This window comes from Balaenoptera acutorostrata, chromosome 2 (genome assembly GCF_949987535.1).
Source record: "Balaenoptera acutorostrata chromosome 2, mBalAcu1.1, whole genome shotgun sequence".
NCBI lineage: Eukaryota > Metazoa > Chordata > Mammalia > Artiodactyla > Balaenopteridae > Balaenoptera > Balaenoptera acutorostrata.
This window is the reverse complement of record NC_080065.1, coordinates 35757695-35780549: the sequence shown is the minus strand read 5'-3', so window position 1 is coordinate 35780549 and position 22855 is coordinate 35757695. Positions and strand designations below refer to the sequence as shown.

General features: G+C 42.5%; 1 protein-coding gene across 1 annotated transcript in view; it reads left to right on the top strand.

The window, feature by feature from the left end:
• The first annotated feature begins 8415 nt into the window (after positions 1-8415).
• Positions 8416-22855, top strand: part of C9 (complement C9) — a 54993-nt gene continuing 40553 nt past the window's right edge. Inside the window, 3 exon segments of the mRNA XM_028169033.2 lie at positions 8416-8547; positions 22162-22267; positions 22657-22801. Coding sequence (XP_028024834.2) covers positions 8471-8547; positions 22162-22267; positions 22657-22801 — 328 coding nt within the window. The 5' untranslated portion in view covers positions 8416-8470.

Genomic DNA, 22855 nt, shown 5'->3' with positions numbered 1-22855 from the left:
CACTTCTCAACAAATGACTCAATTTCGTTCCTTTTTATGGCTGAGTAATATTCCATTGTATATATGTACCACAACTTCTTTATCCATTCGTCTGTTGATGGGCATTTAGGTTGCTTCCATGACCTGGCTATTGTAAATAGTGCTGCAATGAACATTCGGGTGCACGTGTCCTTTTGAATTACGGTTTTCTCTGGGTATATGCCCAGTAGTGGGATTGCTGGGTCATATGGTAATTCTATTTTTAGTTTTTTAAGGAACCTCCATCTTGTTCTCCAGAGTGGCTGTATCAATTTACATTCCCACCAACAGTGCAAGAGGGTTCCCTTTTCTCCACACCCTCTCCAGCATTTGTTGTTTGTAGATTTTCTGATGATGCCCATTCTAACAGGAGTGAGGTGATACCTCATTGTAGTTTTGATTTGCATTTCTCTAATAATTAGTGATGTTGAGCAGCTTTTCATGTGCTTCGTGGCCGTCTGTATGTCTTCTTTGGAGAAATGTCTATTTAGGTCTTGGCAGGCGGATTCTTAACCACTGCGCCACCAGGGAAGTCCAGGAGGCTTCGATGTTAGTACAACCTAATTTGAACTCAAAGGGATGTGCCTTTTCAGTTAAAAGGATCCTGAGGGGAGGACTGTGAATCTCCTGAGCAATTACTTGCTAAAGGGCTTTGAGAGTCTTCATTTTAAGGACGTTGCCATTCTTCATTGCAGGCACAACGCTGCCAGATTTGAAAAGCAAGGGTAGTGGATTCAGGGACGGTCCATAGAAGTCGTGGAATAATACCACCAAACACCTACCCAGCTTGTACCACAGGCAGACACTCTTTTGAGAGTGTAACAATAAACAGTTGAATTTCATATTAACTCTATGAGGTGGGCTGCTACTACCACCAGCATTTTATAGCAGAGGACACTGAGGCACAAAGAACTTGAGTCACTGTCCAAAGTCATGCAGCTAGTGGCCAAAGTGGAATCCCAACCCAGGCTCCAGCGTCCTTGCGCTTAACCTCAAGTTAATCGCTTATCCACTTCGCTGCCTCCAGAAACTGGTTCCATTGCCTCTAGGCTGACACACCTTACATTCGCCCAGATTGTATTCTCCCCACAGTACATCTCTCCTCTTATGCTTCCTATAACCAATATACTTACCATAAGATTGAATGAAAAAACACTTCTCATCCATTTTTCATTAGGCAAGTTGATCTTCCTTTGACCTTTCCAGAGCTCATTTTCAGGATGAAATAAGCATCACTACAAAGTTTGAATTTTCTAGTTGTTACAAATGCAGCACACCAACTTAACCTCAGGCTCAGTTCATTCTAATTCAGGCATTCCTCATCAGCATGTTTAAGTGTTTTTAATGCAAGCCTCAGACTGCTCACAGTGAAAGATGAGCTGTGCGTAACGTTCTCCCGATTTCTACTACATTGTAAATAGCAAACTCTCCTGCATCTGCCCACAGTTAGGCCAGGTGCATGGCTCGCGGTCAATGAGGAAAGCTGTTCACACAAGCACATTTTATAACAGTAATACTGTTGTACAGTTTCATCAAAATCTAACATCCGATGGTATCATGCTCTTCATGAACTGGATTGAAGCCATGGATTGATGACACATGGTTTATTTTACACAGTGCTTTCTTATTCTCTCCTCATTTCTTCAGTGGTGGTGACTTTCTTCGTCTCCTAATTTGACAAACACAAACCCTAGACCTATAGAGATTGGAAACTGACAAGGTGAACTCAAAGCAGGGAGACACCTTGCAGTCCTTCAACAATTCATACAAAACCTCAAGACAAAGAAAAACTCAAGTCAGTAGAGAGGGAAAAAATGAAGGAGGTGATGCTGGATCAGAAACAGGATGACGTTCCTGACTTAAGTCATCTATAGTTATCGACTGGCCCCATCCCTAGAGAAGATGGATTAGTAAAACGTGTCTAGAGAAGACCCATGTGCCTCTGAAACAGGGTCAAAATTTTGCTCACACTACACTCAGGTGCAGAAAGAAAAATGTATCCACATTCTTTTTTTTCTTCCTTTCTTTTTCTTTTCCCTCCCTCTCTCCTTCCCCCCTTCCCTCCATCCCCCCACCCCTCTTCCTTTCTTTCCTTCCTTCCTTCTTTCTTTCTTCCCATGAATCTGATCTTTCTTACAAGTCTCCACTCTGCTGGTTGCAAAATCCGGTCCTGGAACCTCAATGCAGTCATTAGGACCTTCCTCTCTAGGTGACACCATCTCTTTCACATATGTGCCCAATGTTTTCGATTTCTTCCCCTTCCTCCTGCTTTTATCTACAATGATGTTTAGTTTTATGGGAGATGTGGAGGGGAGTGTTGAGAAGGGGGTTAGACCCTCAGTCAGGTCCTTATACCAGCCTCTTGTTCTTCCGGTATTTACAGCATCTATCTCGTCTACCTGGGCACTACCATCTTGGTATCTGTAGCCAAAGCTTTTGGCTGAGGAATGTAGCATCTGTTCCTCTCCATGAAGTTGGAGGATCTACAGAGCCTGGTGGTCCTCCCTGCTGCCTGGGCCCCCCAACGTGGCCCTCACTAACACTAGACTCCTGAGTTGTGACTGTAAGTGCCTTTCCATCCCTGCCCTCTCTTCCAGAGCCACTTTGTCTTTGACATAGCAAGACTGCCAGCTCCCTCCCCACCCCTCCTCAGGACAGAGGGGAACAAATATCCTCTGTGACACATGACAGACAAAGAAACCTAGGAAGCCAAATCAATCCCTCCTTCCCTCCCCGAACACACAGCACAAACACTTCTATTTTGATCTACCTTTTTCCCCCAAACTGGGAAAGTCTGGAAATTGTTCTCCCAGAGTTCCAGATGGCAAGGACAGAAACATCTGTCTTTGACCTCAACCTACTTAACATGCTGACCCCATTCTGGAATTTGGCCTGAAAAAGTGACTTAGGACACACAGCTCCAAGCCTGCCTCTGCCATCTCTAGCCTCTTCCAGTCTCTGAGCCTGAGAAGCAGCATTCTCTGTATTGTAACCTGTGCTGTCCCCACTGCTTTGAGATTCACAGGTGATCGATTGCTCCTTTATTTCACCATCTTCCCTGGGCATTAAGCCTCAGGGTTCAGCCCTGAAATTGCAAAGTATCAAGAAAACATAATTTTAAAAGAGAAAATTAAGAATTTAATATTTTTGAAGCATCATCCCCTATTATATTTAGCTGGGTTTGCATATCGTAAACTAATAAGTCTGTATATATTTTGGTCCTCAAATGCTAGTTTCTTTCTGTCAAAGTCCCAAGTTCCAGAAGCCAAATATACCTGAACCAAGTGAAATCAACCGATCATTCAGTAACTATAAAATAAGTATGAAGTAACTGCTTAACATTTCATATACTGTCAGAATATTAATGCAATAAAAGATAAAGATGATTTTGAGATATAGAAACAGAAAAACAAGGCAGGTGGTGACTCATTAACGAAATAAGGAATATAAAAAGAGCTTCCTTGACAGGGACAGGGAAAGAATTACGCATCTGATTTTAGACATGGCAAGTTCAACTTATGATGGACAAATTAAAATCCACCTGGAGATTTCTTAGAAGTACTTGAAGATTGTTAAGCTGGAAAGTAACACAATATGCTTTACATTTTTGAAAATTATTGCTTCTAGATATCTATAATTTCAAAACAAGAACTCAGAAGATTTTGGTAAAGGAACTTCAACAGACCACCCTTTGAGACTTCTGGTTCTAAATGATAGGTTTACTCTTAAAGCGTAGGTAAGAAAAGTAGGTAGAGATTGAGAAGTGAAGAAGGCAGAGGACAGACTCCCCTGGGGAATAGTACAATTTGCATGATGGACAAAGGAGAGGAGCTAACAATTGAGAAGCAGAAGAACAGGAAATGCTGTATCGCAAAAGCCAAAGGAACAGAGAATTTTAAAGCATAAGAGCAGCCAGTAGGGTCAAATGCCTCTATGAGACAAAGATAGGGCCAAAAAATGTACCTCAAACTTAGCAGTAAGGAGGTCTTCAATGGAATAAAAGGCAGGCTGCAATAAGTTGAAGGTAAAGGAAGAACCATGTGGTGAAGGAAGAAAACTGATACAGACTGCAAAAGTTTGGGTTGCAAGGGTGTTAGCAATGAGAAAAAAAATCAAAGAATTCAGTAGAACTCTATAAAGGTAAAAGAGACTTGAGCATATTCACAAGGCTGAGGAGAAGAAATTGATCAAAATGAAGAAATGGAGGATATAAGGGACAGGACAGCTAATACAGAAGAATCCTGGCAAGTCAAGAGATAACTATAGAGCACCAGATTTTCCTAAATAAAAGCAAGCCTCCCCTTCCTCTGAGATTTGATTGAGATGCATGCAAGTTAACATGACAGGCACCCACTGGAAGACAAAGTGTTTCTGAATTTCTCGGTAGAGCAAGAGGTGAAGGAGTCTTTAAGAGAAATGGGGAAAGAATGTGTCCAAAGTCCAATGAGTAAACAAAGATGAGTGTCCAACTCGATTTAGGCAAAGCAGCAGAAAACTGAACTGACAGGACTGATCCCAGGATGAGAGTTTGTAGACGATGGTCCAAGGGATGGAAGAGGTGTGAGGGGGTTGAGCTTGTGAGAAGGGTCCATTAATGGGCAAGGAATGCACACAGAGGAGGAAAGGAAAAGAGGCCAGCAAGAGGGTGTTAATCTGGGGGAAAATGGAGAAATCAAGGAGCTGGATGTCTCAGTAAAGCCAAAGAAAGGGGATGTTGAGAGTATTATGAGAGTGAGGTAGCTGGAAGAATTGGAAATTGTGGTCAGAGAAGAGATCATTGACATTCTCAAGGTAAAGCCATGACAAGTGTTGGGATGAAGCTGAGTATGGCAGTGGGCTGAATGGAATTAAGACAAATACTGATAGAACTGATGAAATCAAGGCAGTGAGTATGGTGCCTTTAAGAATAACTAAAGTAAAGGCTGGGGTGTGAGTGGAGAGGGAGATTCTAACGTGATGTCAAAGCCTTCCGTGAAGGTAGGAGGTCAAGAGTGCTGGTAAACAGAAAGATAGGAGGTGACAGAGCCAGACTTTGTGAACTTCAAATGAGAAAGGGACTGTGTGGAATCTTCCCTTAAAATGAAGTGCTGTAATGCAATCAAGTGGTTCCCAAGTAGTTCCATGTGATTGATTGTAAACAGATCTGAGCCACAGGAATCCTCGTTACTGTAAAGGGATAGCCAGACTTAACATCACTCCATTGAGCTTCACAATAGCCCCAAAACCACTCGATAGAGAAATTCTTTCCCTTTTCTTGTAAAAGAGCTCAGCTGAGAATATTGTAATGAACGGGCACAGAACCAGCAGTGAAGAGAGCTGGAATCTGACGCTGCCTCTGCCCCTGACTGTGTGACCTTGGATGTGTCACTTACCCGTCCTGGACATCACTTTCCCCACCTGTATTCATTCATTCATCTATTAATGCATATAACTTGCAATATCTATTGAAGCTTAATATGTGCTAGGCACAATCCTAGATGTTAAGGACCTAGCAGCAAGGAAAACACACCTAAAACCAAGGGGTCTACAGTTGACAGTCATCTCCAAGTTCTCCCTGTTCAATGATTCTAATTATCTACAGCAAGTGCATGTGTTGTAAGTAAAAGCACAACAAGTTCATAGCATTGTAAGACACATGGATCTTTTGGGACTCAGCTAGAAGCCTATATGGAATGAGACAACTGTTCCCAACTTGAAATCTCTGGACCCTAAAAGGGATTCCATGAAATTACTAATAATAAACTTTCAAAACACTGATTCTACCACTTTAAAAGAGCCAAATGGAAATTTTGTTCAATGCATTCATTTATATCACCTCAGTAAAAATTCAGGGTTTCTGCCTGATGGGTACACATTCTAATGTCCATGTGTGCATGCCTCTGCCTTAAAAATAGGGAAAAGTATTATTATTGTGCGATAAATATAATTTAAGCTCGCAAACTTCCCAAGCAAATTGAAACCAGTGGGAATTTTAATTTTTTTTTAATTTTAAAAGGCCCCTGAGTGGTGAAAACTTTGAGAACCCTCAACAGAGTGGGAAACCCTAGAATTAGAGTTTGAAGACATGGTTTATTCAAATCCCACCTCTGTCATTTCTTTACATGTCACCTTGGCTGTTGTTTCTCTGAGCTTCATCTGTAAGACTAGACTGAAAGCTTACCTTTTATGGAGTTGAGAGGATTTAGTGAGGAATTTTATAGTTTCATGTTGTTTCACATTACATAATTAGAATAGTAACAACAGAACTGATGGACAAGCCTGAGATTCACCAAGTTCAAATTCCAGCTACTCACCACTGGGGGTGGGTGATGCTGGACAAATGATGTCATCTCAGTGCACCTCAGTTTCCTCAACTGTAAAATGGGTTATCTTGAGGAATACATGAGATTACGCATATATAACCTGGCATATTACGGAAATTCCATAAACATTTATTCATTCTGTTCTTTGGAAGCCATTAAGTATTACACAAATTTAAAATGTTATCATTTTCACTTCTGTAGTCTTCATTTCCCTGAGATAAACACAAATCTCATTTCAAAACATGTCCTATACATGATAGATGTTAAGGGCAAAAAAGAGTTAAAAGTGCTACAAAAATGTAAGACATACTATATTTTTATAATTATTATTATAGTATATTACTATTATACTTTACCGCTTCCATTACTTTGCTACGTTACATTTTGCCTGAACCATGGAGAAAAAAATAAATATAACTTCTACAGAGCAATTCAACATTCAAACCAGTCAGCTAAGAAACCCCCCTATACTCCATTCCCCGCCTCCAGTGAGTCAGTCTCCAAGGAGAGAGGTGATTTTTCAATCTCCAGTCACATCTAATTGTGAAGTCAATTATCACGAAGTCTAATCAATTAGCATTAAGTCTAATTAGCATAAAGTATCATTGTACCCTGCCTGCTTCCAAGTCCTTCTTTCCATACATATCCTGGCAGGGTTCAGAGAGGCCATGTAAGAGAGGGGGTTCAGCATTCCTCCATTATATCTGACAGATTCCTACCGTATCTGGACACAGCCCACTTGTCATTTGCAAAGATTCCCAAGAAGTGTCTTGTGGCATAGATTTATTCATCAATGTAGTTAGAAGTGTCGCCACACACATTCGAATCACCTTATTACTTGGCAACTCTGCATGACCTACATGTCGACCATGAAAATTGTCAGCAGACTCAGGAACTGATGAAATTAGTCCCATTAGAGAGCTCTAGCCCTGCTTAAAAAAAGAAAAAGAAAAGAGGGGGCAAGAAAGGGTGATAAGACTAGGTAATTTTACTCTAGGTAAGACCATGGAAAAGATCAAAAGGTAGGCAGTACTGGAAAAACTAGCTCTATATCTGTTATCTCCTCAACCCTACCCTCTGTGTTGCTGTGCTAATGGTTGAAAATGGCCTATTTTTGCTTAATGAATACTTATGAAGTCCCCTTAAGTGTCAGCAAATTTTTAAAAACCAATAACATACCGCATTTCATGTGTTTTTTCTCAAGGTAGTCATTTGAATTCTCGACCCTGACCGCACATTCGAATGACCCAGCAAGCTTTAAAAAATACTGATGCAGGGCCCCATCCCAGATCAATAATTAGTATCAGGTGGGAGTGGGCAGGCACCAGTGTTTTTTCACAGGTCCCCAAGTCACTCTATTGTGCAACCAGTGTTTTAAAAGCCGCTGTGATGTCCCCATTCTCCGATAATTCCAAAATATCCTGCCCTTTCCACAAGTCCTGAAGAACATAAAAGTGAGGGGGAAAAAATTCTTTCCGATGGGTTAGAGCAAGTTATTCCATCTCAGACTCTATCTTGCTGACAGGTGTGTTTCTGAGATAAAGAGACCATATCCTTCTGGAAGATATTGGAAAGGCCTTAGGGAGGGTACCTGGATTCTTCAAAATGACCCACTATACCTGTTAAAGAAAGCCAGGTCTGTAAATGCATTTTACACTTTGCCCGTGTGGAGATCACCCACACAGCTCTCCCTCAGATTGGAACAGCTACGTCTGTGTCTCCATTTCTGGTCAGTGCAATTCTTTTACTAATTTTGAGTCTCTGCCTCTATGGGAATCATCCACAGACCTTTTTTTCCCCAAATTACACAGTCCCTTATCATCCCTGCCAGAGTCTCCCAAAATGAAAACCACCGGAGTTTTCTGTTTGCTTGTGTTTTTTTTTTTCAACACAGCACTGCTGCTAATCTCAGCCGTTTAGCATTCACAGGCCCCTTGCCTGCATATACAATTGTTAAGTATATTCTTGGCCAAAACAGTAAGCCCAAATTATGAAATGACTCTCCTCTGATTGGACTTTGGCACCCAGGAAGCCCAATCTGATAAAAGTCCTAAGCAAAAACAAACAATAATTGTTCCCCAGTCCTTTGCAAATAAATGTCTTCTAGGAACCATCTGGCCATTCCACTCGGAGCTGCCTAGCTAGAGCAGATGTCTACCAGCCGGAGGTTCGCCTTTGCAATCTGCATTTTAGAAATAAGTCTCCTGAGAGCAGGGCCCACTTCCAGGTGAGTCGCTTTTCCCTTCGTCTCTGGAATTTCCCTGTAGGCTTCGATATTTCAGAGTCTGCTTTAGTAGCAGAGCAGCAAAGCAGGTAAAACATTTTCACGCACATCGAGACATAGAGCCCCAGAATTTAAACTTTGAAAAAGGGTGAGAAAAAGCCTGAGGGTGTCTTTCAGAGTCTTCTGAGGATACCTGCTGCTGTTTCCAGGGATTTCTTTTAAACAAGGTATTCAAGTGTGAAGGCTGAGATAGTCTTCAAATACTGGACTTAGGAAACAAAGTTGGTTTTTACTAGAGTATAATAAACCTGGGTATATCAGTATCTAAGGTCTGAGAAGTTTAAATTTAAGGCAATAAATCTTTCCCTCACTCTGCCTCAGTGTCTAACACTCTTAACTATTGGCTACATCCTCCTTTTGCCCCACATCAGGCAAAGGTTAAGCATTTTGCTTCTCCTCCGTGACATCCCAAGTTGTATCCAGAGGCACACATTTTGTCCTTAGGTTTAGGGCGGTATTTTCTTCCGTTCGAGAAGAATCACCATGGTGCAGACCTGTCGGCCAGGCTTCCAGGAAAGACGCTTTCTCTTCTTATGCTTTGATCCTAATCGGGAACATGAAGCCCACACCAAGCCCATCCAGGAAATAAACCAACCAGACAAGATGTGCTCACTGACTGTCTACACTGTACCCAGAGTGGCTGGAGAACACACAGTCCTGTGTCATCTGATACAGCATGATCTCATCTGGTGATGGCATTAAAATATTCCGGGCTTTGACAATATAGCTGGGGGAAATTATCTACCCAAACACTGTCCCTCTGCCTGATGTGACTGTGACCTGTATCCAGTTTCCCTTTGGTTATTTGACTCTCGGTTTCACCAAATTCTGTTTTGGACGATAACGTCCATCTCAAGCACATTTTTGCCAGCCTCCCGGCTGCAGTGGAGGCTGCCATTCCGCCTGGACCCCACCAGGCACGTGGTTTGCTCACAGGGTTGCATCTTCTAGGAGGGGGCACACAGAGGCGCTCTACGGACCAGCCCGGGCTTGGGTGAAGTGCTCCGCCGGGCTTTCCTTCATCCCATCACTTCCTCTTCCCACGTTATTTAAGAAGCATTGTTCTATTCAGAAAATATTTGCATTTACTGGGCATCGGGTACAAAGGGGATTTGGGAAGGCAGTTACTGAAAGTCGCTTCAGCCCTCTTGTACTTACCCTGACCCTTTCTTAAGTTAAAAAAGTAATTTAAACAACCCACATTCCTGGATTGTGACTCCTGCTGACCAAAAAATGAGAGGCCATGAGGAAGGCTTCCGCTGCTTTGAAGTTTGGACCCCCTGGGTCCTGGCCACACTCATCTGTTTCAGGGAGGACCAGAGAGCCCCCTTGGCTGCCCCCCAGCTCTGAGCAGCTGCACCTCTGGCTGGGATTTGGTTGCAATCACTCTCACTGCCATGCCCTCAGGAGTTTGGTAGGGTTGCCCCGCTCCAAACACTCTGTGCTCTGCCCTTTGATACAGGGTTGAGGTCAAACAGAGTGTTTCGACCAGCCATGAAGCGAGACACACAGTTCAGCCAAAGAACTGAGGTTTGCAAATGATTTTAAGATACAGATTTGATCAGAATGAAGCATTCCTCTGGAACCAGCCTTCCCAAGCTCAGGTTGAGGTGCCAATACTTACTTACCAACCGTATAAATCTGGGCAACCTCTACGAACTGTTACTCAACATCTCTGTACCTTGGTTCCTTCATCTGTAAGATGGTGATTGTATTCATTTCCTAGTACCACAAACTGGGTATCTTCAAAGAACGGAAATTTATTGTCTCACAGTTCTGGAGGCTACAAGTCTGAAATCAAGGAGTCAGCAGGGCTATGCGCGCTCTGAAATTCTGGGGGGGATCCTTCCTAGTTTCCGGTGGTGGCCAGCAATCTTTCACATTCCTAGGCTTGCAGCTACATCATTCTGATCTCTGCCTCTGTTATCACATGGCCATCCTCACATCCTCTTCTGTCTGTGCCTGTCTGGCTCCAGATTTCCCCTTTTCAGAAGGACACCAGTCATACTGGATTAGGGTCCATCGTAATGAGCTCATTTTAACTTGATGACCTCTGTAAAGACCCTCTTTCCAAATAAAGTCACATACTGAGGTACAGGGTATAGAACTTCAACATATCTTTTTGAGAGAACACAATTCAGCCCATAACAGTGACAACGATAGTCCCTACCTAATAAGGTTCTACGTGAACATTAAATCTTTATACATGTTATATACTTACAACATCTGTGCCTGGCATGCTGTAAGAACTCAATAAATGTGAAGTATTCCTTAAAATAATAACCTTGCTATTCCTTTTACTTTGATATGCTTTCTGGTTTAGGAGAGGAGGGGATGGAATTACAGCTAGCCTTTAGGGGAGAGCACATGGCCGCAGACATTGTATCTTAAACCATTGCTACAGTGAGCTATTGCAACTGCTGAACAATTGGGGATTTCCAACAATCACTTGTTTGCAAACACAAGCATGCCCATGAGACTAGGTCATGCGGGGACATCATCTCTTATGTCTCTCAAGGTAGAATAGAAATGTGAAAAAACAAAAACAAAAACAAACCCTGTACAAGTAGAACAACAGCTCATAATATAGGTTCCAGAGCCAGGCAGCTGGGTTTGAGTTTGAGGTCCACAATTTACTAGCTGTGTGACCCTAAGCAAATTCCTTAACTTCTCTAAACCTGTTCCTAGCACCTGCACAATAGGAATAAAAATGTGACCTGCTGTGAAATCCCCGAGATAATAAATGCAATGTGCTTAGCACAGTGACAGGCAAGCTGTGAGTGTGCTGTGAGTATAGCTATCGTTAGTTTCTTCCTTTTCATTTGTAAATAACAAAATATTTACCTGGTTCAAGGGTCAAAAAATATAACAAGTATACATTGAGAAGTCTTGATTTCCCTACTCCTAGCTTTTCATGAGTTTTGTGTTATATGTAAAGTACTTAGATCACTCCCCGTCTCCCACCTCACCCTTTCCCCACAGGGAATCATTTTTATTAATTTCCTGTGTCTTTCCAGTATGTCTTTATGTGGATTAAAGCATGGAGCTAACTATAATCTTACTCTTCCCCTTTCTTTCATAAAAGGTATCATATCATATGTACTATCTTGTACTTTGCTTTTCCTCTTTTTACTTTGCAATATATCCTTGAGACCTTTCTGTATCAGTAGAAAAGGAACTTCCTCCTTCTCCTCACAAATGATTAATTTTCCATTGTCTGGATATACAGTTCAGATAACCTCTTTTATTAACGAACATTTGGGTTGTTTCCAGTTTTGTATTATAAGCCATGTTGCAATGAATATCCTTATTCACATATCATTTTGCAAATGGATAATTTTACCTGAGGATTAATTCCGAGAAGTGATATAACTGGATCAAAAGGTATCGGTTTCAAGCTTTTGCGGAAATTGCCCCACAGTCCCGTGGGTGGGTATTATTTTACACTTTCGCCAGCAGAGTGTAAAAGTGCTTGTTTCTCCAAAGCTTTGCCAGTGGGAGCTCTAGGCCAACAGCTTGATATTTGCCAATCTCATAGGTGAAAAATGGTATCTTTGAATAGTTTTAGTTTGCCTTTCTCTTAATTAGGTTACACATCTTGTCATATGTTTAAAGGCTATATGTATTTGGGGGGGGGTGAACTATCCATATTCTTTGCCCATTTTCCTATTGAGTCTCTTGTCTTTCACTTAGAGATTTCTATGATGACTTAGTATATTAGTCCTTTTTCTCTGGTATGAATTACAAATGTCTTTCCCAGTTTGTCATTCATCTTTTGGCTACATATGTGGGTGTTTATAGTTGTCATATTTATTTTATTCTTCATCTTTCTAATAGTTAAGGAATTCTAGACTGGGAGTTAGAAATCCAGAGAGTAGCTGAGTAGGTCACCTCTGGAGAGAGAATGCCTGGGTTTGAATCCCAGCTCTGCCACCAAGTAGCTGCTGTGTAACCCGAGAAAAATTACTCACCATTTCTGTGGCTTAGTTTCTCATCTTTCAAGAATGATAATACTAGTAGAAGACATCTCATAGCGCTGATGTAAAAAGTTAAATGAGATAATGAATATAAAAGTTTAGAAGAGATCCTGACATAAACTAAGCACTCAGAAATGCTAGAAATTATCATTCAATTTATTTTAATCAAACTTAACAATCAGGAAAAATACCCAAACACTCATTAAAGTTGGGAAAAACTATTAAATTGAAAATGTCCAGGGAATTCCCTGGCAGTCCAATGGTTAGGACTCCATGCTTTCACTGCAGAGGGCATGGGGTTTGATCCCTGGTTGGGAAACTATAAGATCCCACAAGCCACACGGTGTGGCCAAAAAAAAAACAAAAAAAAACAAAACCAGAATTGAAAATATCCAAAATGTCAGCTTTTTTTCTCCTTCTTTGGTTGTATCCATCTGTGTTTTTAACTTATATTTAACTTATATTTAATATAAGTTAACAGATATTTGTTTATGAATTATTATTGGCCAAGTATGGTCTTTTTTTATTCACCCATTTAATACAGGAAATATTTCTTGTTTGCAACGTGGGCTGGACATTGCTTCGGGAGCTGTTACAGAGCATGTTATTACCAAAGGTCTCTGCCCTCAGTGAGCTTGCAGACTAGTGGGGAACTTCAACAAGTAAATGGCAATTGCAATTCAACCAAGTTCTCTGAGTGAGGCCTGTGATGCTAAGGGCACCACGCTCCCCTGAGCCTGGCCACTCACTTGTGCACTGGCTTCATCGACTCCAGCCTCATCAAGGACTTTGCTCTTTTAATTCTGCCCCCTCCCCCACATCATCAGTATCTCCCTTTGTACCAAATCATTCCCATCAGCTTGCAAACATGTTGTAACATTTCCTTTAAATGTTGGCTCAGTCCTCAGACTTACTCAACACACCCACTCACTTCCAGCCTCATGGGGTGAAATATCGCTTATATTCGGACATCTCTCAAATTTATATCTATGACGCTGATCTCTTTCCTGAGCCCAGTGTCCAATTACTTAGTCAACATCTTTTCTTGAAAATGCAACAAGCATCCCGAACTTAACATGTCCAGAACATACCTATTGATTTCTCTGCCCATCCTCATGCAACCTGCACTACTACCCATCAAGTTACTCACGTAAAAACCTGGGAACGATACTTGATTCCTCTATTCGTGTCATTGCCACATGCAATGTAATTGCAGGTCCTGTTGGCCTTACCTCGAAAATATGTCCCAAATCTACCCACTTCTCCCTGTCTCCATTGTGACCATTTTAGCCCAAATCACTATCCTTTCTGCCCTGCATCCACTCTTGTCCATTCCCCAATAGTCAATTCTCCACCCAAAAACCAGGGAAAGCTTTGGAAAATGTAAATCTGAGCGTTACTGTTGCTCTCATGTTCCTCTAAGGAGTCCCGTCAAGCTCCGAATCAAATCCAACTTCCTCACCGCAGCCCACAAGGCATGAGCTGCTCCTGCCTGTTCCTCCAGATGCACCTCACTCTCCTTTGTGGTCACTCTGCTCTGTTTGCTGTGCCTCCAACACGCCACCTCAGGGCCTTTGCACGTACTGTTCCCTAGCTTACAACACTCTTCTCCCAGACCCTCGCATGGCTTCTCTCTGATTTCATTCCGGTACCTAATCAAACAGCACCTCCCTGTTCTGGTCATTTTCTACTGTGTAACAAATCATTACAAAACAGTAGCTTAAAATAAGACCAATTATTTCTTTGGTTCTTGAAGCCGGGGGTTGGCTGGGCTCAGTTGGGCGGTTGTCATGGGTCTCTCACATGGATGCAGGCAGACGGTGGCTGTGGCTGAGGTCATCATGACAACTTCTTCACTCATGTCTGTCACCTGGGCTGGGAAGACCCAAACAGCTGGGGAACTAGAGCAATTGAGTCTCCCTAGGAATCTCTCTCGTGTGTGTGTGTGTGTGTGTGTGTGTGGTGTGTGTGGGGTGTGTGTGTGTGTGTGTGTGTGTGTGTGGTGTGTGTGTGTGTGTGGTGTGTGGTGTGTGTGGTGTGTGGTGTGTGTGTGTGTGTGGTGTGTGTGTGTGGTGTGTGTGTGTGTGGTGTGTGTGGTGTGTGTGGTGTGTGTGTGTGGTGTGTGTGGTGTGTGTGTGGTGTGTGTGTGTGTGGTGTGTGTGTGGTGTGTGTGTGTGTGGTGTGGGTGTGTGTGTGTGTGGTGTGGGTGTGTGTGGTGTGTGGTGTGTGTGTGTGCATGTGTGCGTGTGCGTGTGGTGTGTGTGTGCATGTGTGCGTGTGCGTGTGGTGTGTGTGTGTGCACGTGTGCGTGCATGTGTGGTGTGTGTGCGCGTGTGCGCGCGTGCGCGTGTGTGTGGTGTGTGGTGTGTGTGTGGTGTGTGTGGTGTGTGTGTGTGTGGTGTGTGTGTGTGGTGTGTGTGTGTGTGTGGTGTGTGTGTGTGTGGTGTGTGTGGTGTGTGTGTGTGTGGTGTGTGTGTGTGTGCACGTGCGTGTGTGGTGTGTGTGTGTGTGTGGTGTGTGCGTGCGTGTGTGTGCGTGTGCGGTGTGTGTGTGTGTGTGTGTGTGTGTGTGTGTGCACGCTCTCCACACGGTGGACTCAGGGTAGCTAGCTTCATACGTAGTGCTGAAAGCTCCCAGAGCAAGTGTCTTTAGATAAACCAGCATGGGCTTCTCTAACCCAGCCTTAAAAGGCATGCAGGCTCTCTCCCACTGCATTCTACTCCTCAGAAGCATTAACAAAGACCCTACCAGCTTCAAAAGGGGGACGCATAGACCCCATCTTTGATGAGCCTAATTTCAAAGAATTTGTGAACACGTTTGCAAAGCACCACGCCTGCTCTGAGAGGGTCCTCTCACCACGCTATGTAAGAAACCCCCAGCCCTGTGGGGCTCCAGCACAGCCCTATGGCACTTTTTGTCCTCCTACCCTGGTTTATTTTCCTTCACAGCTCACATGGCTTAACTGCTACTGCATGTTGTATTCTCTAGTATACTCTTTTACTGTATCTCACCCACTGGAACGCAGGCTCCGTGACGGTCAGGATGTTGTCTTGTGGCCGCAGTTACCAGAACAATTTGTGACATAGAGCAGACCCTCCATAAGTGTTACTGAATGTTGGCTCATTGGAAGCACATGAGAGAAGCTCTTGACTAAGACTTGGGAAACCAGGAAAGTCCTGAAATTTTAGAGTGTTGGCCACTGCTGTTATATTATCTCTTCACCTTGATGAATTGCAGGAACTAAACAAACTGGCAGATCCATGGGTTAAGGATGCAGTCCTAATTAGCTTACATTTCTCCACTCAAAGGAGTCACATTGTCTTATTTATTGACAAAAAGATTCCTTCCTACAGCAGGTGTTTTCCTGCCTGGGCCCACCACAAAGTGTCCTGGGGTGTGAACTGCTCCTGAGGTTTTCTTTTTCTAAAGTTGGAAACCTCTCTTCATGGCAGGGAGATGGGACCAGGTGTACATCAATGGCTCTTCATTCAGCGCATTTCTGGCCTGGAGTTAGACCTCCTGCCATGTTGATGTACATCACTTTGATCTAGGAAATGACTTTCAAGCTGAGATTGAAACACTTGGAAATAGGCTTTACTTGATAAACACATTTCATCTACGAATCCAGAAAGTGCTTTACAAATACTTCTCCGCTCAGCCTAATAGCTCAGCAGGGTGAAAGGCAGGTGGTAAGCATTGTACATGCACAGTCTTTGAGCTACAAAAGATTGTCTGTCTAGTGAGTCAAAGGGCCTGGGGAGGGGGTACTGGGCTCAGAAGGAGCCATCCAAGATCACTCATCCTCTTTCTTAATATTTATGGAATGCATTCATTTCAATAACATATTCCCCTTGCATAATCTATTATTTCCTCTTAATAATTCCCTCAAGTCCTGCCTTTATTTTGTCTCTAAATATCCAGGTACCTGGTGCAGTGAAGGCAAAACATCCAGGTGTTCCTACAATTTTCAATTTATTTTTGCTTAATTTGACAACATTTAGGTGTAAGCTTCAAAAATATATCCAGGCAAGAGCCAGGTTGTCCAATTGCTGTGCTTTACCTGGAGCTGCTATATTTTAAAAATGTATTCTTAAATAAAAATAGAAATACATTCTTTAAAAATATATTCTGCTACATTTTAAATATATTCTTATTAACTTAATGTGTCTCCAAATGTCTACAAATCATCAGACTATTACATCCAGCAATTATTGAATAAGCCATGACCCTTTAGATTATTTCAAAGAGGATTTGAGTTGGTTGCGGGGGGAAAGGCAGCACAGGAGAGAGAGCAAAATTGCAGTGAACTAGGAGTGGAGAGACATAGATTCTAAATCCAGTTTTGCTACTAACTGTCTAACTTTGAATAATTAGCATAATTCTCTGTTTTTAGTTTCCTACCTATAAAGTATAACACCTACAAAATTTACCCTCAGTGGTAGAATAAAGGTTTAATGAGAAAACAAGCTTTGCAAATTATCTAGTAAAACTAGTAGAAAACATAGGTATTGCTTAATAGAAAAACTTTGATGAGTGTTATGGGCTGAATTGTGTCCCTCCAAAATTTAAATGTTGAAATTCCAACCCCCAGACTTCAGAATGTGACTGTATTGGGGGTCAATAGGGCAGGCCCTAATCCAATACAACTGGTGTCTTTGAAAGAAGAGTACCTTTGAACATAGACATGTACTGAGGAAAGACCAAATGAAGACACAGGAAGAAGATTGTCATCTGCAAGTCAAGAAGAGAGGCCTCAGAAGGGACCAACCCCACAGACACCTTGATCTCAGACTTCTAGCCTTCAGAATTGTGAGAAAATAAATTTCTGTTGTTTAAGCCTGTGATACCTTGTTATGGCAGTCCTAGCAAATGAAAAAATACATTGAGCCTGATATCTAGTGGGGTGTAAGTCCCGCTCTGAGGGCAAGGGTGGGATCTGTGCAGACCTTCCCACAGGGCCAGGTTGGATCATTCAGGAAATGAATCTAAATCACAGTCTAGGAGGGCAATAAAAGATCAAAGGCGAAGTTCTGGTGCTCTATTCTACGTCCAAGGTGTGAGTCAAATATGTAAAAAAAAAAAGGAGTCCTGAAGTTAGAAGGAAGGGAATTCGTGTGCACATTGTTAATATGGGGCTATTATTAATGTGACGGATGTTAGAGAAGCATCTACAGGCAATGCCAGTATCATTGGAGCAGGGTCTTGGTCACTGATGTGTGAGACAGATGAACAGCCTTTCTGATCGGCCCCCTTCACTGGCTGGGCTCTAGGCTTGCCCACCAAAGGACTGCAACTCACTCTGCAGTATTTGCAGTGAGTTTTCCCTTCCATACATGATCCCCCCGTCTGTACTGTACTCTCTGAACTAGTTAGTCATTGAAGCTGGTCTCAATGGCAGGTGAGAAAGATTAAGGTGTCATACCACAGGTCTATTTAGGGTGTGGTTTCTAGAACCAATCTCTTTGGGGGAGATGCTGAAACAAAATGCTAACATGATCTTCTAAGTAAGTGATAAATACAAAAAGGATAGACAGGAACAGATAATCCAGTTGACGGCAGCAGGCCTAACTAATACTGGAAAAACTAGATCCACAGATTGCAAAGATCCATAGGGACACTAATAGGCAAAGCCTAGAGTAATTCCTAAAACCAATGATAAAGCAGCTCAGTGACTCAGGTCAGTGGCGACCTCAAGCTTGGGTTATGTGATGAAATGGGCACCCCCATACTTGAATTCCACCCCTTCAGATGTCATGGATACCCACCAGATGGTGCCAAGAAGTTTCCCTCAACATTGTGTGAACACGAGAATCGCTTTTTAAAAACGTTGATGCCTGAAGCCCATCCTCAGAAAGCTTGATTTAACTAGTGTGGAATGGGGAATCACAATTTTACAGTTCCTATTTTTACTCTTTGAGGATTATGATATGCAATCAGTAGTGAGACCTGCTGCTATAGGTCATAAAAGTGCATCTGCCATTGCCTCTTTTTTTTTTTTTTTTTTAATTTATTTATTATTTATTTATGGCTGTGTTGGGTCTTCGTTTCTGTGCGAGGGCTTTCTCCAGTTGCGGCAAGTGGGGGCCACTCTTCATCGCGGTGCACGGGCCTCTCACCATCGCGGCCTCTCTTGTTGCGGAGCACAGGCTCCAGACGCGCAGGCTCAGTAGTTGTGGCTCACGGGCCCAGCCGCTCCGCGGCATGTGGGATCCTCCCAGACCAGGGCTCGAACCCGTGTCCCCTGCATTAGCAGGCAGATTCTCAACCACTGCGCCACCAGGGAAGCCCTCTAATACGTTTTTAATAGAAATGGTATCTCCAGTCATTAGGGTTGCCTAATGACAAGCAAGTCTTGCAAAAATATGATATGAGTGGTCCACCAGGAGATGATAACCTAGAGAAATACAGACCTAGGTCTGTCCTAGACCACACGATCAAGAACTTTCTTCCTCTTCATACACTTAGTTTTTCATTTATTCATTCATAAAGCATTTACTGAGCACCTACTATGTTCCAGACACTTGATATGTAAGCTGAGCAAGATTGAAAATTTCCTTAACTCACTGATATTTTTATCTAGAACATAAGCTCTGTTAGTTTGGGGATCACGGTTTCTGTCTTATTTTGTTTTGTTGTTTTGCATACCATTGTATCCTCAAAGCCTAGCAAATAATAGACAATAAATATTTGATGAGTGAATAAATGAGTGAATACATAAATTAAATTAAACATGTCATTGCAAAGGCACTTATGATATAGGGAGGAACAAGACGTTATAAGAATATATACATAGAAAAGTAAATTACATGAGGGGTTAGGGAAGGTTTTCTGGAAAAAAAATATATGTTGAAGATGAGATCAGTGTGGTGAATAGGAAACAGTAGGTTTAAAGGTCTGAGGCTGTGAGAAAATGTAGCTTATCTTGGGCATTTCAAGTTCAGCGTGGCTGGGGGAAAAGTGAAGGTGAAGAATTAGGAAGAAGATGGGCCATGTAGAGCGCTCTAGACCATGTGTGTTAGTTTCCTGTAACAACTATAATGAATTACCACATGTTAGTGGCTTAAACAACACAGATTTATTATCTTACAGTTGTAAAGGTCAGGCATCTGAAATGGGTCTCATTGGTCTAAAATCAAGGCTCCGACAGGGCTACAGTCCTTTCTGGAGGCTCTAGGGGAGAATCTATTTCCCTGCCTCTTCCAGCTTCTAGAGGCTGCTTGCATTCCTTGGTGAAACTCCTTCTATCTTCATAGCCAGCGACAGTGGATGGAGCCCCTTTCCATGCTTTGAATTTCTCCTGCCACTTCTGTCTGCACATCTCTCTGAACCACTCTTCTGCTTTTAAGAGCTCGCATAATTGGAATGGGCTTATCCAGGTAAAATACAGAATAATTTCCTCTTAATCACATGCTCAGAGTCTCTTTTGCCATGTAAAGTAACATATCCACAGATTCTGGGGATTAACACACAGATGTTTTGGAGGGTCATTACTCTGCTTACCATATCATGTTAGAAAATTTGGGCTTTATCCTCAGAACAGAGAGAAGCTACTAAAGAGTTTCAGTAGGGGAATGAATGATAAGCTTTGCATTTTTAAAAGATCGCTCTGGGTGATTTAGGGAAACAGGATTAGAAAAAAATGACTGTCATCTAGGAGAGATGAAATGTTAGTGTAGACCAGAGACATGTCTGGAAGAGATGAAGGGTGGAAGGATTTGAGAGTCATTTATGACTGTAAAGAATAGGTTTTAGTGGTTGATTTGATATGGGGGATGAACTTCGATAAGACAAGTACCACCCTAGTCTGGTTAGAGTGACTGCATAAATGGAGACACTGTTTACCAAGACAATAAATACAGGAGGAGAAGCCTTGAGAGAAGAGGAAAAAGAATGGATTTGTCTGGGGATACATTAAATTCATTAGCCATGAAGACATTTAAGTGCAGATGTCCAATTGGGAGTTATATCCAAGGGTTTAAAATTCAGAAGAGATGTCTGGACTGCAGACTTATCTCTGGGTGTCATTAACATATACATGGAAACCAAAGCCCTGGGAAAAGTGTAGAAAGAAAAAGAAAAGAGATCCAAGGACAGGAGCTTGAGGAAAAACAGCATTTCTGAGACTGTCAAAGGAGAAGGAGCCTGAACAGGAGAGTAGGAGAACAGGATGGAGGGGAAAGAAGCAATAAAAGGGGTCTAATATCATTCAGTCCAAGAGAAGAGATTATTTTAAAGAGCAAGAGTGGTCAACCGTATTGACAGCTGTGAAGCAGTTGGTAAGATAAGAACTGAGGGGAACCACGGAGCAGGCCACTTGAAGTCATTGTTGACTTTGGCAATAGCGATGACCTTGGGTCAGGAGGATTGAGCTGTAATTGGAAGGTAAGGAACAAGAAACCAGGGTGCAAACTACTTTTTCCAGAAAGTTGGCCTAAAAAAGATGAGAGAATTTTGGCGGTAGCTAAAAGGAGGAGATGAGACTTGTTTTTATTTTGGAAGACAGAGAAACAGAAATATGTTTATAGCAATTCCTTTGAGTGTCATTGTGAAGGGTGGGAGGGAGGCGGGATAGCTTGAAGGAAATGCAAAGTCCAGGAAGAGTATTCTATTTGTTCATTCCTTTGTTTATGTTTAATGTCAAAGACTTGAACACATTGTATCACAAATGGAAAGGAGCTGGTTGTAAGGGAGAGGTTTAAGTGGAGGAGAATCTCGGTTATCGAGAGCTCAAAGAGATGCTGGGATCTAGAGCTTTAGGGGAGGGATTGGCCTTACCATCCCTCTGAAATAAGAGGCTACACTATAAAAAGGATAGGTGCCAGGTCGGGAAAGTGGGGCAGGAAGTTGATAAGATTCTTGTTTCATGGCTTCTGTTTTTGGATTTCTTTCTGTCGCTGAATAAAATAGTAATCCAAGGTGGTGCTGCAACCAGAAGAGATCCAAATGGTGAACCAAGAGAGATAGAACAGTTCAAAGCCAGAAAAGCACAGCTGGGGGTGGGAGGGAAGGTTAGAAGTGCCAAAAAATATACACTGAAATTCAGAAAGATGAGGAATAAGTCCAGACACAGAGTGTGAAGCGGGAAGTTCAGCACATACAGAAAGTAGGGACAGGAGAGCTTGATTTATGAGGCGCTTACCACAGGAATGGCTGGGTGCACTGGCTTAAATTTGCAAGAAAACCCAGCAACTTGAGGCTTTGCCAGACTCTCTGGGGGGTACAAAGCGAAACAAGGCTTCTAGCTTCAATGAATCTGTACACTAGTTGGAAATATAAGACTAATCAGTAGTCTTATATTTAGCCGGATGACTTGCTAGTTTTCTTCATCACCATCATTATTATTGTTGTTGTTGTTAGGGCGAAGGTTAAATTACAATGCAGTACAAGAATTAAACAAAAAGTTGAGTTGAAAATACAAAACAGCATGTGATCAAGTGTCAAATGCGAGGTGGAATAAAAGGATAAGTACTGTGGTTCAGAAGGGGGAAAGGAGTAAATAAAATTAAACGGGTTTGTGAAGACTTTTTAGAAAGAAGCCCACATGATGGTCATTATAAGCTGATGTGTTTTATTGTCTTAGTTATGACTCGGAGCCCGTGAAAAGCTGTGGCACACCATTGCCCACAGACTGCAGGATGAGTTCCTGGAGCAGCTGGTCCAAATGTGACCCTTGCCTCAAACAAATGGTAAGTATTTGTTGCCATTCCCCACTGATGTCCCCAAGTGGAAACTGTACTGCCAGCATCTCCAGGAAAATGCCTATGAGGCAGGAAGGGCCCCAGCTGAGTTCCAAACCCGGAAGGAAAGGGAAATCCCTAAATGGATGAGGCTAACTAACCTTTCTGGGAAATCTGGGGGTTGCACAGTGACTAAATGAGTATCGGGAGGAACCATATTCTATAGACGAGCCCGCCAACCCCACCATGTGAGTTGTTCCTTCAAGTGACATCGGGCTTCCATCTTAAAACCTTTGACTCAGCAGGGTTTGGAGGGCTGCAGTGGTGTGGATGCAGTTTTAGGTCAGAATCCCTCTTTGGCCTTAGAAACGCTAACATTTCCAGCTGTTCCTGGGCAGTTTCGCTCAAGGAGCATTGAGCTCTTTGGACAATTTAACGGGCAAAAGTGCGTGGACGCCGTAGGAGATAGACGTCAATGCGTGCCCACGGAGATCTGCGAAGACCCTGAGGATGACTGTAAAAATGACTTTCGATGCCACACAGGTAATTCTCCCGTTGCCTAGTGTGGGTTTCGATGTGCCCTCATGAGCGAAAAGA